General features: G+C 37.9%; 1 protein-coding gene across 1 annotated transcript in view; it reads left to right on the top strand.

Moving 5' to 3' along the window:
- Window positions 1-8069: 8069 nt before the first annotated feature.
- Window positions 8070-18398, top strand: part of CFAP36 (cilia and flagella associated protein 36) — a 119421-nt gene continuing 109092 nt past the window's right edge. The window contains exon 1 of the mRNA XM_043987264.1: window positions 8070-8331. Within this exon, the coding sequence (XP_043843199.1) occupies window positions 8232-8331 (100 nt within the window). The 5' untranslated portion in view covers window positions 8070-8231. The remainder of the gene's footprint in view (window positions 8332-18398) is intronic.

Genomic DNA, 18398 nt, shown 5'->3' with positions numbered 1-18398 from the left:
CTCCATCCACTGAGCCATCTAGCTGCCCCACATGAGCCTCTTCAAAAAGATATGAAATCAATCAAAGGAGTTTGCCCTTTCTATCTACACAGGAAAGATCAAATGATTGAACAATGTCTACTACCCAGATTTTGACATGCATGTGAATGGATACCCAATAGAGCTTGTCCAATAGCATGTATATCTGGAGTAGACAATTCAGAAGGAAAATGGGCCCAGAGTTGAAAAGGAAGAGAGGCTTACAGAACTTTCAGGAAATTGCAAAGCATATTTATTGACCCTCAAGCTTGCCATAACAGCAAAAGCTCATCTTTTTAATATGAACATTTTACTGGTGTTGCTGCATGACAGCAGGACCTGAAACCCTACTCCCTCCAAAGAACTAAAGACAAGCATTACCCCCCCAAAAAAGGCAATGGAAAAATTTAAGGTAGGTGTTAACAGGCTGCAACATAAAAGCAAAGGAACGCTTTTTTCAAAATGTCAGCAAAGAATTGTATGAAAGAAAGAGAAGATGGGCTTTTCATATGTCCAGAGTGAGGGCTGAGAGGTAGGTGGCCAGTGTACTCCATTGGCACAATCACAATGTTTAGATTCAAGGAAGATGTATCCAGCAGGTTGGATAGATTCCTGGAGCCAAAATTTTGGGAGGAAGAGGACCAGAGTTCAAAAGATATATGTTATCATCACTATGGATACTTTCTCCGCCAGTGACCATTGCAACTTCTCTGTGCCTTAGTGAACAGTCTTCGTGATCACCTGTGCAGTACCTACACCCCCTTTCCCACCCCCAACCTACCATAAAATTCAAGACAGAGTATACCGTTTGTTTCAGGAAACAGTATAAAGTATAACTACTTTATAACAAGTATAAAGTATCAGTACTGCTGCTTTCTAGTAGTGTCACTATGAGCAAATCACTTAACTTGTTGGAACTTCAATCTTCTCTAGTTTAATAATTGAGATAGCACCTTATATTAGCGCACAGATTTGTTGTAAGGATCAAGCAAGATTATTTGAAACTTGGCAAGCCTTAAAGGTTATAAAAATGTTGGCTAGACTTTATTATTTATTATTACTAATAACAAAAGAACAAAGGAATTTTTAATCTAATGGTTAATGAAGGGAGAGGTATAGGAATTGCAAATTTAGTGATATTAACCAGCAACACTCAAGGAAATCTGGGCTACCCAAAAATGGCCAGGCAAGCCTAGACCTTTCCTAATCCCTTTGGTTTTTCGCCTTTAAAAAAATAGGAGAAAGACAGGGCAGCTAGGTGGTTCAGTGGATAAAGTACCAGCCCTGGATTCAGGAGGACCTGAGTTCAAATCTGGCCTCAGACACTTGACACTTATTAGCTGTGCAAGTCACTTAACCCCCATTGCCCTGCCAAAAAAAAAAAAGGGGGGAGGCAACTAGGTGGAGCAGTGGATAGAGCACCAGCCCTGGAGTCAGGAGGACCTGAGTTCAAATTCGGCCTCAGACTCTTAACACTTACTAGCTGTGTGACCCTCAGCAAGTCACTTAACCCCAATTGCCTCACTAAAAAAAAATTTAAAAATTAAAAAAAAAAATAGGAGAAAGAAACAAGTTTGTTGAAAAAACAGGAAGCTTTAGAACACAATAAGTCCTGGGAATAAGTATCTAAACATTAATTCACAATTAGCCTCAGTTTAGCAATAATGTAAAAAAAAAAGTTTTGTTTTGTTTTTCTATAAAATCCCAAATATCCAACCAGGCAATATTTCTAAGTCTGACCAAAGAACTATCATAATTTAGCATCTGAGTGCCTCAGAGATACAGATATATTCATGATAAGAGTTGGAGTTCTGTAGATCATAACAGATTCTCTGGGATTACTATCCAAATTGAGACCACAACTAGGGAGAGGGCAATGAGGGGAACGGTTAGGAAGTTTGGGTTCTAAGAGTTGTGTTTTCAAAAACAACAAGCTAGTGACTGCTGTGGAGTGGCTGTTGGGGGGAGAAAGGCCCTTTCAGGCATTTTTTATTTGAGGTGAGAGACTAACTTCTGACTGTTGCAGATTAGGTTCTTTCCAGGCCTTTTCTCTGATGGAGGAGGCTGGAACAGACTGACGTTACTAGTGGTGGTTTCTTCTTGGGATCACTGAGAGGATAGGTAAGACTTAACTCCTTTTCCCTGGATTGCTTTCTACGTGATTTTTCTCGATTTTCTTTTGGCAGGGCAAAGAAGGTTAAGTGATTTAACCAGGGTCACATAGCTAGTAAGTGTCAAGTGTCTGAGGTCAGATTTGAACTCAGATTCTCCTGAATCCAGGACCAGTGCTTTATCCACTGTGCCACCTAACTGCCCCCTTCTCGATTGTTAAAAAAGTTATTTCTATTTTTTTTACTTTTAGTTTCCTATAAACTTTATCAATTGACTATAAGTGATCTGTAACTCTTATTTAATAATTAATCATATGTAGGGGGCAGTGCAGTGGAGGACACCAGGAAGGAGCTAGATGAATGAGTGCCTCTTTCTTTAGGGGTTTTTTGGGTTTTTTTGGTGAGGCAACGGGGGTTAAGTGACTTGCCCAGGGTCACACAGCTAGTAAGTGTCAAGTGTCTGAGGCCGGATTTGAACTCAGGTCCTCCCGAATTCAGGGCAGGTGCTTTATCCACTGTGCCACCTAGCTGCCCCTTTCTTTAGTTTTTGCTTTCCACTATAAACCTCCAAACTTGGCAGGTAGCAACACCTGATGGTTCATATTAGAAATAATCTTATGGTCTTGACATCTCTATATCCTGTGTAATCTGATAGTTTCTAATCTTTTGCATCAGGTTTTTTTTCCAAGCTAAGCTAGTTATGCTTTAAAAAAAATGAAACCATATACTTAGCTTTAAAAAAATGTCCTTTTTGCAATACTATTTTCAGACATGGAGCATCTTTTCCAAAATCATAATGAGGAGAGGATCCAAGATATTTGTTTGCCTTTCTTAAGTGGACAAGTAGGTAATAGTCCTAGATCTTTGGCAGAAGCTCTTCTTCCTGCTCTAACTGCTACTACTTATGTAGCTGCTGAGTATTCGGAGAGACAGGGTGAGTCACATAGGGTGAGTCCTCATGGGTGGGTTGAAATCAGATCTTATTACGTTATCTTCCCTTGCATACTCACCCCTCTTCAGAACTTCCCTATTTCCATCATGGACACCATCATCATTGCAATCCATGGATTCAAAACTTTGGTGTCATCCTTTCCTGCCTACTCCCACTCACTCCTCATATCCAATCAGTTGACAAATGTCATTTCTATTCCCACATCGTCTCTCAAATCTCTCTCCATCTCAATACTCACACAATCACCCTGATTTAGGCTTTAATCACCTCTGGCCTGGACTATTGCAATATTCTCCTGATTGGTCTCCCTTTTGCAGGTCTTTCCACACAACTGTCATAGTGATTTTTCTAAAATGAAAGACTGACTGTATTATTCTCTACTCAATAACAATGATCATAATAATAGCTAACACAAATATAGTGCTATAAAGTTTGCAAAGAGCTTTACATAGAGCATTTCAATAAATGCCAGTGGCTCTCAGTGACTAGGATAAAATATGATTCCATTTTATCTTGTCCTTGTGAAATTTATATTTTTGTGTTTTATAATATACATGATTATTATATACATTTGTACATGTATACAACTTATAAATTAGCAAATATACATATAGGGGCATGTGCTCAAAATGTTTTGTTTTTTTTTACTTTTGGGGAGCAGTAAAATGAAGTAAAAAGAAATTTAAATACCACTGCTCTAGAGAAGCCTTCTTTGCCTACCCAGCCACAATTTTAAAGCTCTCTGAACCAATTTATATCCCTTTACAATCAATCAACATGCTTTTATTAAGTGCTCGACATGTGTCAGGCACTTTGCTAAGGACTAGAGATACAAAAAAAAAAAGTTAAAGTTTTCCCTACTCTCAGAGCTTACATTCTGATGGGGCTGACAACACATAAATGTATAACTACATATATGATACACGCACAGTAAATACAAATTAACCTTAGAGCAGAAGGCACTCAGAACTAGGGGAACCAGGAAAGGCCTCCTATAGAAAGTAGTGAGGGAGCTAACTATTGAAGGAAGCCAGGGTTCTAAAAGGTAGAAAGAAGGAGGGAGTCCCTTCCAGGCAGGGGAACAGGCAGTACAATATCACTGGGGAAGGAGGAAGAGTTTTATGTGAAAGGAGAAGCAAATAGGACAATGTAGCTGGATCATAAAATATATGGAGGAGGAATAAAGTGTAAGAAAACAAGAAAACTAGGAAGGGGCCAGGTTGTAAGGAGCATTAAATGCCAAACAGAAGACTTTGTTTTATCCTGAAAGTCATAGGGAGCTACTGGAATTTATAGAGTAGGGGAGTAACATGATCAGACCTCCACTTTAGGAAAATCACTTTGGCAGCATTATAGAGGATAGATTGGGAAGGGAAAGGCTTAAGGCAGAAACATCAATTGCAACAATCCAGGGAAGAGGTGACAAGGACTTAAACTATGGTTGTAGCTATGTGAGTGGAAAGAAGGGGATATTTATACAAAAGATATTATGGTGATAGAAACAGAAAGATTTAGCAGCTTATTGAATATGTGGGGCAAGAAAGAGGAGTTGACAATGCATATCAGATTGCAAGCCTGGATGACTAAGAGTGCTACCTACATCAGAAATAGGGAAGTTAGGAAGATGGGGGAGGGAGGGAAGATGATGAATTCTGTTTTGGATATTTAAGTTTAAGAAGCCCATTGCACACAGTTATAAATCTTTAGAATCAGCCAAAATGATTTTGAAGGAAATGACAATTGATGAAATATCAGACTTTTTTATTCCTTTTCAAATACACGTATCACAGGGGCAGCTAGGTAGTGCAGTAGATAAAGCACCAGCCCTGGATTCAGGAGGACCTGAGTTCAAATCCGGCCTCAGACACTTGACACTTACTAGCTGTGTGACCCTGGGCAAGTCACTTAACCTTCGTTGCCCCACCAAAAAAAAAAAACCCCAAACAAATACATGTATCATATTAGTAAATCAATATATGTGTTTTCATTATTATGAAATATAAAGATTAGGATAAATCGGCCATGGATTTCCTGAATTCTTATAGTTAAAATTGTAGGTGTTATCTTGCTTATATCACCAACATCTAATAGCTAAAAATGATTGTCAGAGTAACAAAGTCTGAAGGTGACCCTTTATATAAGCCATTAATTTTTATAGTTGTAAGGGATCTTATTGATAAACTCATCTAACTTCCTCTGAAAGATGCAGAGCTAAGGCCCAGAAGATGTGACGAGACAATTTTATCATTCCCACACCCCCACATATATGTGTCTGAAGTTCTGGGCCAAACTTGATTAGGTGGGATCAAAGTCTAGTACTGGACTGAAATGAGGCACTCATAGGTCATATAACATTTGAAGAAAGGAAGCTTACTCAACAATAGCATGAAAATAATATTCAACAAAGATGTGGCATTGATTCAGCTGGGCACAGCTTTCCACAGCAATGAATGTCTAAATAATAGTGTCTCTGGTCACAAAGGTATTTGTTCACAGGGTAGTGGGAAGTCTAAAAAGACCAAGGAGGCCTGACTACTCCTGCATTATGCCTTTGTTTGACCTCAGTTCCCTGGACCAATTTAGTATTGAAGACATTTTCATTGCCTTTTTAGAGAAAAGCTAGGCTCTATATCAGGGACTTTCCAGTATTCTTAAACCAGGCTTGATAATTTCTAGCTACATAATGTGGCTTTCTGCTATGGGTTCTGACTAGGTTAATAGTAGATATTGCTCCGACCACATCTGGGGACACAAAGGAAAATGAAACAGTCACTACCCTTGTGGGCCTTATGTACTATTGGGGGAGACACGATGTACACATATAAATATGTATAAAATATTCTCAAATATTCAAATGGATCTGTGATCTCATCAATTTAGAAGTTCCTTTCCACTGTACAGATCACAACCCATTTATTTCTGTTAATCCTATGTGCATAGTACCTGGCACAAATTAGGTACTTAATAAATGTTTATTGACTATTGACTAAATTCATTGTAAGGTGTCCACTCGGTATGCTGGTGGTCTCCCCTCTTCACTTCATGCCAGTGAAACACTCTGGCTATCTGCCTGCATTATACGGTATACAATATATACCCAATATACAATATGCAATATACACCCAATGCAGGCTAAGATAGTTTTTCCAAAAGCTATTGAAACCATCATGGAAAATATAATTGAGGGGAAAGCTAGGTGGTGCAGTGAATAAAGCACCAGCCCTGGATTCAGGAGAATCTGAGTTCAAATCCAGCCTCAGACCCTTGACACTTACTAGCTGTGTGACCCTGGACAAATCACTTAACTCTCATTGCCCTGCAGAAAGAAAGGAAGGAAGGAAGGAAGGAAGGAAGGAAGGAAGGAAGAAAGAAAGAAAGAAAGAAAGAAAGAAAGAAAGAAAGAAAGAAAGAAAGAAAGAAAGAAAGAAAGAAAGAAAGAAAATATAAATGGCTGAGAGAGGTAAGGCTTGAATAATCAGTGTAGTTTCCTGGTGGTATAAATACAAAAGCCAGATCATGAATAATATTAGATAGCATTTATATCATGCCCACTCTGTGCCAGGCACTGTGCTAAACATTTTTAAAAACAATTATTATCTCATTTGATCCTCTTGGCAACATTGTGTGGTAAGAGCTATTATTATCCCCATTTTTACAGTTGAGGAAACTGAGGCAAATAGAGGTTAAGTGACTTGCCTGGGGTCACATAGTTAGTAAATATCTAAGGACAGATTTGAACTCGGGGCCTCCTGATTTCAGACCCAACACTCTATCTATCACATCACCTACCTGACTCATAAAGAGTAAGGAGTTTCCCCCTCAGGATTGACAAATGCTTCTGTATCTCATTTCACTTTAGTCCTGCTGAATATCACCAAGTATTGAAAATCATACCTGACTCAGGTAGTTTACGTTTAAGAATGGAATGAAATAAGATAAAAGTATGCTAGAACCAGCTCTTGAGAACTGATTATTAAATTTTCATTGTGAACATTTATATCTCAGAAATCAGCAAATAGCTACAAATCAAGGCTTGGAGTTATTGTTTTGTTGATCATATAGACTTAAGAAAGTGATGGAGAAAATATCAGTAATGCAGATTAAATATACAATTGTGTCATGGAGAGCCAGTTGTTAATATTTAACACCCACACCCCTAAAGGCAATTATATACTATCCAATAGATGATAGAAGGGAGTTTACTTGGCCATATCACATCAAGGATATTCAAGCAAGAAAAAAGCATTGATTCAAAATAATACAACTTCCCTACCTCAAGTATATGTCAAGATTGAGAAAGTAAAAAAAAAAAAAAAGCTCCAAACTTCTTCTGGCTGGCTTTTGTACTTGAATCATCAGGAAACTCCCACCGTGACTAATTAAATTTTTAGGTAGGTAACTCCCTGGAAACCCAAAGCACCAGTGTGAGTACAAGTTGGGGGTGGTATTCTAGGGGAAGTGCTATACAAATGTGGTTCAACATTAGAGAAACAATTAGAATAATTTATCATATAAATGACAAAGATAACCAAAACCACTTGACTCTTTCTTTTTTTTTTTTTAGTGAGGCAATTGGGGTTAAGTGACTTGCCCAGGGTCACACAGCTAGTAAGTGTTAAGTGTCTGAGGCCAGATTTGAACTCAGGTACTCCTGACTCCAGGGCCGGTGCTCTATCCACTGCACCACCTAGCTGCCCCCACTTGATTATTTCAATAGATGTGAAAGTCTTTGATAAAATATGCTCATTTGTGTCAGAAAAAAATAAAAACAAAATTGCTATACAGGCCAAATATACTCTATCGAATTCAATTTAACTTTATCTTGATGACTGAAGAGCATCATTATGAATGTCAGGAATTCCCATAGAGTTGCTTGTTTGTGTAATGTTTGTCCCTATTGGATAGTACAAGACTGCTGGTTCCTATAGTCTTTTGTGTCTTCTCTTGATATGAGACTGCCAACCATATTTGTTTGTTTCGGCTGTTGTTCAGATGTCTATTTTTAACAGCATCCCCTTTCCCTTATGCCTTTATTTTTCATTTGTTGTTTCTGATCTGTGGATTCCACAGAACCAAGTTTATTAGGGCTTAAAGTAAGAGTAAATAGACTCTCAATAAGAGCCTCAGGGACTTTCCAATGAATTAAGAGCATGGATTTTACTTCAAGGGCTCTGAGACATCTATTTTGGTTAATAATGGAAGCCTTTTTCTCAATTCTTCACCCTATTCCAGAGAGAGAGTCAAAGATAAGTAAGTAGATTGTTACTGTAATTCTTTTTATAGTTTTGTTATATTATGACAAGTATCTATTAACCCATGTTGAATTTTGAGACAATTGTAGAGAATATTTTATATTATCAGATTTGTGCTGTTTCTCCTATAATTCCTAAAAACTGCAAAAGCTGGTGATTCATATTTTTCTTAAAATATTTTATTCCTAGATTTTATTTATATATCACCTTCATTTCCAAATATATTTCTTCCTCTTCCCTGCCCCCAGAGAACTTCCCATTGTAATAGAGAAGAAAAAAACTTGTTCAGCAAAATCATTGACATATAATTAAACCTGACAATATATGTGATGTTTCACACCCATAGTCCCCCACCTATGCAAAGGGAAGAGGTGCATTTTGTTTCTTCTTCAGGTCATGTTTGATTATTATAATTACATGATGTTCAGTTTTATTTTTTGTGGTGGTGGCATTCTCGGTGATTCATACTTAATTGCAGTGCTACTGGTGGAAGAATACTAAACTAATGGAAGTCTGGGAGAAAGAAAAGAAAGCAAAGTCTGTATAGAAAGAATAAGAAAATAATGAAATAAATAGCAAGGAGGTGGAAATCAATATGCTGTGTGCAAAATCTCTCCTTTCTGTATGCTTTACCAGCCTAGTACATTCTGGGAATTAAGAAATGTTACAAATAACCCAGTAAAAAAAAATTCACCCTTTACCAAAAATAAATACAAGAAGAGATGATACAGCAGTAGTGAATAGAAGCAAAATTAATGTGCTGCTTGTTCACCTCAGTAATAATCACAGAAATGTGAGTTTCTATTTCTGCATTGTAGTAAGATACAAAAACTTAGAACCGTCTAAACACAGAGCTGGTACTGGGTATTCTTGCATGTAATAGAAACATCTGCAAAACAGGGATTGAGTTAGTCACAGTATACTCTTTCAAGTCAATAAAGCAAACAGATTTCAGATTACTGAAAATGAATGTGAGCAAAGAAAAAAAAATCAGAGACTTCTCATTCTCCTGGTCAAAAGATAAAGATCTGTTTCCATCCTGAGAAGTGTAAATTACAAAGGACAGTAAACTCATGTTACAAATGAAATGATCTGAAAAGACCTTTCATTTCCTCCTGCTAGCTTGTCACTAGGGAGATATATGTTGAAATATATAGTTCTATATATTTTCTAATCTAAAATGTGGGGAGTTGAATCCCATTAAATTTAAGTATGTCTGTTTTTTCGATTTCATTTTGTGTGTTGATGGCAAGTGGATTATTTCTTAAATGCAATTTGGGCAGGGGGCACAGAACATTTATATTCAGTTTTATTAAATGAATTTATGAATTAAAGAACTGCATTTGACATATGAATCTAAGATAGCAATATACTATTCTCTGTTATTTGGAGTTAAACATTCTATATCATTCAAATAATTATATTAATTTTCATAAAGACATTAAAAATTGCCATTATAAAGAAATAAGAATGAGGCTCCATTTAAATAAATTCACAAATATTTCTGAAATGTAGTCATAATCATAATCATCATCCCATTTATCAGCTTAGAAAATATAAGGCAAAAAACTCCCATAGCCATATCTGAAATGAAATTTTAAATATTTAATGGGATAAGAGTAATTTCACTGGATTTTCTATCTATATGTATCAGATCTATCATCTTCATTAATCAGTATTTATTGAGATATCATATATTAAAGATAATGCATGGGACATATAGGAGGCAAAGGAAGTTATAACTACATAAGGCCAAAAAAAATTTTTAAGTTAAAAAAAAAAGGTACCCAAATGTTGTCTACACCAGTGGTTTCCATAGTAAGGTGCATTAGCCCAAGGAATATTCAAGAAAATGCCTTAGGGTATGGGAAGAAAATATTATAACTTCTATTTTCATTTATTTGTATCTTAAAAAAAGAAATTAAACTTTAATAATATTTAACATATACATTGACACTTGTGTCCTCACTTGCTCCATATGTTAGACAGTCACGTGTCACATATGGGATTCAAGATAGCCTAAGGGAAGAGTCTATAGTACAGATGGGTTGACAATAGTCCCCTCACTTGTTCATTTATACTCAACAAATTGAAAAATATCACAGCTTACATTTATCAGGCTAAATGGATTTATGGACTTTATTATCTAGTTTTAACTAAGTTAAACTTTCACAAAATGCACAAATAGTTAAAAGTTTTCTGCAAGGAGAGTGCAGATTGAAGATCATTATGTGAACACAAGAAAATAGCAAAGCTGATTTTTATTTTACTCCTAGTACAAGCTCTCCATCACCCATATTACAAGGTAGAAACAATGACAATCTAATAAGAAAAGTAGGTCAAAAAATCCATTATAAAGAAGATTATTTAAAATACAGATTTATATCCACTATCATTAATGCTGAACCTCCCCCTAAGCATATATTATGCCTTACATTTTTAGCTAATGATATTGTAACAGTGTATTCTGACTCTTCCATGGGATAGAGTGCTGAAGCCCTCATGTCAGAAACAGTTTAAACCCTTAAGGACGCTGGACCTTGTAGGTTTGGGGGAAGAGACAGAATATCATTTGACTTGGATTGAACTAGGCAGGTTACATTGGCCAATGGGAAGCCTTTGAATTGGACCGAGCTTGTGACAGAGCTGGGGAGCTAAACTGCAGCAGGGAAAGTCATAGCACTAATATGGCTGCTCAGACTGTGGACTGAGTGTAGAGGCTGTTGGCTTTGGCAGGTCAGCCTCTGCTTTACCAAATAGGAACTCAGGCAGCATTTTGCCATAAAGTGACTTAAGTTAACTGTCCCTCTTTAAGAACTGTGAGAAAGTGGGGCAGCTAGGTGGTGCAGTGGATAAAGCACCATCCTGGGAGTCAGGAGGACCTGAGTTCAAATCTGGCTTCAGACACCTAACACTTACTAGCTGTGTGACCCTGGGCAAGTCACTTAACCCCAATTGCCTCACCAAAAAAAAAAAAAAAAAAAAAAGAACTGTGAGGAAGCTCCAGAAAGATTTTCTCTTATCAACTTCTTCCTGTTATGCTTATGTGATTTGTTGCATTTTCTTAAGTTGTGGCTTTATCCTGATTTTAGCTTTTTTCTTTGCATAAAATCTGCATTTGACCCTGAAAACTGTGTAGTGAGTGCTTGGTTGAAAACGTGGGGGTTAATAGGATTTGCCAGTGGTTAGATGAAATCTGGCATAACTTTCGGGTATCAAGGGCATAACAAAAGAAATCAGGAGATTCAATCCTTTTTTGGTCCTGTCCACCTAGATCTCAGGTCTGGTGTGGAGAGTTTTATGAGCTGTTATGATTTTTTAATATACATAATTTCATAAAATTACTAACACGTAGACTTTTAACTGAACTTGGGTTAAAACACACACACACACACACACACAATTATTTTTACCCCTGGTTTAGAGATCCTGTTAAGTTATTGCTGTAATAAAGTATGGTTGGTGACTGGGTTACCTCTCTAGTTTCTATGCTTGTGAGGGTTGGTGGAGCAGAGGGCAGAAGGGAAGCAAAGGTTTGCTCCTCTCCATAAGGTCTCTACCTTTTAACAAGAATTGGGGCCAAAGAGAGAGCAATGATGAGAAGTGAAAATTACACCAAATGGGCAAAGACAGGTGTGGTTTCAGAAAATTCAGCTCTACTCCTTTCCAGAAGAGATGAGGAAGTAGATCCCTACAGGAATGGGCAAAATACGCTTTCCTGTATATAGTACTTTGCTCTTGTCATAGGACAATAAAACAATTCACTTTTTTCACTTAATAGTATTTTATTTTTTCCAGTAACATGTAAAGATAGTTTTCAACATTCATTTTTATAAGATTTTGAGTTCCAAATTTTTCTCCCTCCTTTCCCTCCCCCCACCTGACAGCAAGCAATCTGATATAGGTTATATAGTACAATCATATTAAACATATTTCCACATTACTCATGTTGCAAAAGAAAAATCAAAACAAAAGAGAAAAACCACAAGAAAGAAAAACAAAACAAAAAGGTGAAAATAGTATGCCCTGATCTGTACTCAGACTGGATGTGGAGAGCATTTTCCATCATAAGTTTTTTTGGAATTGTCTTGGATCATTGTATTACTAAGAAGAGCTAAGTCTATCATAGTTGATCATCATACAATGTTGCTGTTACTGTGTATAATGTTCTTCTGGTTATGCTCATTTCACTTAGCATCAGTTCATGTAATTCCAGATTTTTCTGAAATGTACCTACTCATCATTTCTTATAGCACAACAGTATTCCATTCCATTCATATACCACAACTTGTTCAGCCATTCCCCAATTGATGGGCATTCCCTCTATTTCCAATTCTTTGCCACCACAAAGAGAGCTGCTATAAATATTTTTGTACATGTGGGTCCTTTTCCCTTTTTTATGATCTCTTTGGGATACAGACCTAGTACTGATATTTCTGGGTTAAAGGATATACACAAATTTATAGCCCTTTGGGCATAGTTCCAAATTGCTCTCCAGAATGGTTGGATCAGTTCACAACTCCACCAACAATGCATTAGTGTTCCAATTTTCCCACACCTTCTCTAACGTTTATCATTTTTCTTTTCTGTCATATTAGCCAAATCTGATAGGTGTGAGTTGGTACTTCAGCATTGTTCTGATTTGCATTTCTCTAATCAATACTGATTTAGAGCATTCTTTCATATGACTATGGATAGCTTAATTTCTTCATCTGAAAACTGTTCATATCCTTTGACCATTTATCAAATGGGGAATGATTTGTATTCTTATAAATTTGATACAGTTCTTTATATATTTGAGAAATGAGACCTTTTAAGAAACACTGATTGCAGGGACAGCTAGGTGGCGCAGTAGATAGAGCACGGGCCCTGGAGTCAGGAGTACCTGAGTTCAAATCCGGCCTCAGACATTTGACACTTACTAGCTTTGTGACCCTGGGCAAGTCACTTAACCCCAATTGCCTCACAAAAAAAAAAAAAAAAAAGGAAAGAAAGAAAAGAAATACTGACTGTGGGGCAGCTAGGTGGCAAAGTGGATAGAGCACCCACCCTGGAGTCAGGCAGACCTGAGTTCAAATCTGGCCTCAGACACTTGACATTTACTAGTTCTGTGATCCTGAGCAAGTGACTTAACCCCGATTGCCTCCCCCCCAAAAAAAGAAAGAAAAGAAACACTGACTGTAAAAATTGTTTCCCAACTTTCTGCTTTCCTTCTAATCTTGATTGCTTTGGCTTGTACAAACCCTTTTTAATTTAATGTAATCAAAATGAGCCATTTTGCATTTTATAATGTTCTCTATTTCTTGTTTGGTCGTAAATTCTTCCCCTCTCCATAGATATGACAGGTAAACTATTCCTTCCTCTCCTAATTTGCCTATGGTATTACTCCTAATGTCTAAATCATGTACCCACTTTAACCTTATTAATAAAACAATTTATAATAAAAATATCTATTTTAATGACTGTGTATCTGCAATTAATTTGCATCCCACATCCACAGAAACTTACCTTCCCCCTAGCCACTCCTCCCAAGAGAGAGCACAAGAGTTTAGACAATACAACATAGTTCTTAGGTGATGTTCAACTAAGGACATCCAGTAGAACAAATTATTAGGTAAAAATTCAGGACCCAAGGCTCATACCTTCTCTTGGTACAGGATGTCGACTTGTGACTCCAGGCTTTTCCATCAGTCAGGGCCCTCTGACTGTGTCTTAGTATAGTTAGCTTATCGCTTGTGGAACAGAGTCTAGGCAAGGGCAGAGCCAATATAGAAAGAAACTCTCCCTGCCCTAGCTACCATCATACTTCTCTGTCTAGTCAACATTTTCTTCGATGCTTCTCCCTGAATGCCTTGTTTTATCACTTCTGACTGAACACTATGTTGTCATCCAAAGCCTAAAGTGTTCCATGCAGTGAGAGAGAGGTGAAAAGAGGGGTGCTCACTCTACAAGTATGTCTCGATGGATAATTTCTATAATTCCTTTCTCTTAAAGAAACATTCTAAGTAATAGAAAATATGCTTTAGCACAGGCTTCCTAACCTTTTTTGTGTGTGTCATGGACACTTCTGACAGTCTGGTAAAGCCTATATACCTCTTCTCAGAAAATGTTTTTAAATGCATAAGATAAAATACCTAGTTTCAAAATACAGGGTTGGGTTTTTTTGGCGGGGCAATGGGGGTTAAGTGACTTGCCCAGGGTCATGCAACTAGTAAGTTTCAAGTGTCTGAGGCCAGATTTGAACTCAGGTACTCCTGAATCCAGGGCCGGTGGTTTAACCACTGCACCACCTAGCCTCCCCTAAAATATGGGTTTTTTAAAAGTTATGGACCATGGGTTAAGAACCCATGACCAATGTATGTAACAGAATATTATTGTGTTGTAAAAATTATGAAGGAGATTATTTTAGAGACAGAAGTAAACAGAATCAGGAGAACAATTTATATAGTAAAAACAGTATTGTAAAGACAACTTTGTTAGGTTTAGGAATGCTGATCAGGACAATGACCTACTACAATTCCAAAGAACTCAAGATGAAACATGTTATCTACCTCCTAATAGAGAAGTTATGGACTTAGAGCATAGATTGGGACATACTATAGGAATCTGTTTTTCATGATTATACATGTTCATAGCAAGGGTCTTATTTCTCTTGCTTTCTTAATCAGTGAGGGTTGGGGCAGGGGAGAAAAGGTGTGAATAAGAGAATTAGGGTTTGAAAATAAAAATAAAGTTTAATTTTTTAAAAGAAAAAGAGTCGGGGCAGCTAGGTGGCACAGTGGCTAGAGCACTGGCCCTGGAGTCAGGAGTACCTGAGTTCAAATCCAGCCTCAGACACTTAACACTTACTAGCTGTGTGACCCTGGGCAAGTCATTTAACCCCAATTGCCTCACTAAAAAAAAAAGAAAGAAAAAGAGTCCATGATTTAACAGAAAATACCATCTAAATTTTAAGATTTTAAAATCATTCTCCTTTCAAAATCCCTTTGAAATAGTCTTTGTACTGGGGCAGCTAGGTGGCGCAGTGGATAGAGCACCAGCCCTGGAGTCAGGAGTACCTGAGTTCAAATCCGGCCTCAGACACTTAATACTTACTAGCTGTGTGACCCTGGGCAAGTCACTTAACCCCAATTGCCTCACTTAAAAAAAAAAAAAAAGAAATAGTCTTTGTGCTGTCTCCGTTTTACAGATTCAGAACTGAGATTCACAGAGAAGAAAATACCTAATCAAGGTCACAAAGAAAGTGTTAGAGATAGGATTTGAACCTAGGACTCTCTTGATTCTAGGTCTAACTCTCCATTAAACCATACTGCCTTTTTTTGGGGGGGGGAGGCAGTTGGGGTTAAGTGACTTGCCCAGGGTCACACAGCTAATAAGTGTCAAAGGTCTGAGGCTGGATTTGAACTCAGGTCCGCCTGATTCCAGGGCCAGTGCTCTATTCACTGCGCCACCTAGCTGCCCCTAAACTACACTGCCTTCTTAAAAGGAGTCAATATGTATCAGTTTTTTTAAGTAAAAGGACTGACTATGGAACACAAGCATAGTAGTTCTCTGAATAATTTCTCACTCAGTGACAGCATCTATTTCCATAAACTCTATTCATAGCCCAAATTTCACTGAAATATAGTAAATATTGCAGAAGATATGCTCATTTGAAAACATCAAGTACTATTTTATGTCAAGAAAGAAGAAAGAATAATATCTTTATGCTCTTTAGTTATATACTGAAGTTGGCCAAAATCAAATAGATAGAAAATGTGAAATACTGAATTAAAAGAGAGTTCACTTTATCCAGCATCAAAAATAAACTCAATAAGGCATATAATAGGTCCCAAACTATAGCCTCAACCTCCCCTTTTCCAGGTTCCATTCCTGCATTTTCAATAGGAAACCAGACATTTTTATCTGGATTCCCTACTAGTATATTTAACTCAAAACATTCAAAACTGGGCAGCTAGGTGGTGTAGTAGATAGAGCACTGGCCCTGGAGTCAGGAGTACCTGAGTTCAAATCCGGCCTCAGACCCTTGACACTTACTAGCTGTGTGACCCTGGGCAAGTCACTTAACCCCCATCGCCCTGCAAAAAAAACAAAAAAACCAACAAACAAAAAAAACCCATTCAAAACTAAACTCATCATTTTGTACTCTCTACCTCCCCCCACCCAAAACCCTATGTTTTTCTTCCTGAATTTTTTCTGCATTTTTTTCACCAATTATTAATTCAATTATTCAAGCTGGAAATCTTAGAGTAATCTGTCACTATTCTCTTCCTAGCCCCTTATATCCAATGAGTTTTCTTTAATATATCTCACATCCATTCCTTCCATTCTAACCCTACCTTTCTAATTTAGCCATTATTACTTTCCACTTGGACTATTTTATCCTCCTCCTAACTCCTTCTAGGTTCTACCAGATTCAATTCATCCCATATACTCTTTTTTCCCCTTTAAATTTTTTTTTAATTTTTAAAAATGTTTTTTCATCCCATATACTCTTTTTGTGTGTATGTGTGTGGGGTTTTGTGTGTGTGTGTGTGTGTGTGTGTGTGTGTGTGTGTGTGTGTGTTTTGGTGGGGCTTTATCCACTGTGCCACTTAGCTGACCCCCCATCCCATATACTCTTTTTTTTTTGGTGGGGCAATGAGGGTTAAGTGACTCTGGGGTCACACAGCTAGTAAGTGTCATATGTCTGAGGCTGGATTTGAACTCAAGTCCTCCTGAATCCAAGGTCAGTGCTTTTTATCCACTGTGCCACCTAGCTGCCCCCCCATATACTCTTTTTTTTTTTTTTTAGTGAGGCAATTGGGGTTAAGTGACTTGCCCAGGGTCACACAGCTAGTAAGCGTTAAGTGTCTGAGGCTGGATTTGAACCCAGGTACTCCTGACTCCAGGGCCGGTGCTCTATCCACTGCGCCACCTAGCCGCCCCTCCCCCATATACTTTTTTTTTTTAGTGAGGCAATTGGGGTTAAGTGACTTGCCCAGGGTCACACAGCTAGTAAGTGTTAAGTGTCCGAGGCCGGATTTGAACTCAGGTACTCCTGACTCCAGGGCCGGTGCTTTATCCACTGCGCCACCTAGCTGCCCCCCCCATATACTCTTAACAAATTAATCTTCCTAAAGTTCTAAGAACAGTTAAAAGACCATATCACTAGGTTAATCAAAATCCTTCGGTGTTTCCCCATTACCTACTGAAATGGTATTCATGGTCCTCCGTGATATGTCTTTCATGTATTTCCAGATAAGATATACTCTAATATTCCAGCCAAATTGAACTATACTTCCAGATACAGCCTGTTTTCTTAGCTCTGTAACTTTGCTCATGTTATTTTCTGACAGTAATGCCCTATCTCCTACACTCTCCCTATCAAAATTTTGTAGGCCCAGCTTAAACTCCACCTCCTTTACATAATGGGGGTGGATGAGAGTGGCCAATGAAGATCCAGTCCTTAGAGCAGATGTGCCTGGTATCAACCCATGTGGTGAGCCTGGGTCTAGAAATGTGTATTAGGGTATGATCATGCATTTCCAGTTACAGGCTAACCAAGTGTCCACATGGGTTGATATCAGGCAGATAATACTGTGCATGCTCTGGGAACTGGACCTTCATTGGTCAGCTACCATCTCCAGCCCTTACACTCATTAAGTTTTTTTGAAGCTGTGCTGCTCTAGCAAGCTGAGATCTCTTCTCCTCTAAACCCCCATGCTAGTGTTTATACCCTCATGTCACTTGCAGTAATCACCCTTGTAGATAAGTTATTTGTGCACTTTCTTTTTCCTCTCCACTAGATTATAAACTCCTTGAGACCAAGAAGTGTCAACTCATTCATGTTTTCCTTCCATCACCAAGTATAGTGCCTTTCACACAGTGAGTGCAGACAAGAGAGGAACTGAGCTGTCTGAAGGAATTTTCATTTGGGGGCCCCACTTTCTGATTAGTGACTGCTCCTAAACACCATCTCTTAACTTTGCATACCAAGTCGAGTCCCTCCCCCTACACCCTTTATATGTGATCCCCTTTCCCCATAGAATGTAAACCCTGAGTGTATTTATGACTACTCATGTA

The sequence above is a fragment of the Dromiciops gliroides genome, chromosome 2 (assembly GCF_019393635.1).
Source record: "Dromiciops gliroides isolate mDroGli1 chromosome 2, mDroGli1.pri, whole genome shotgun sequence".
Lineage (NCBI taxonomy): Eukaryota > Metazoa > Chordata > Mammalia > Microbiotheria > Microbiotheriidae > Dromiciops > Dromiciops gliroides.
This window is presented reverse-complemented; position numbering and strand designations above follow the sequence as displayed.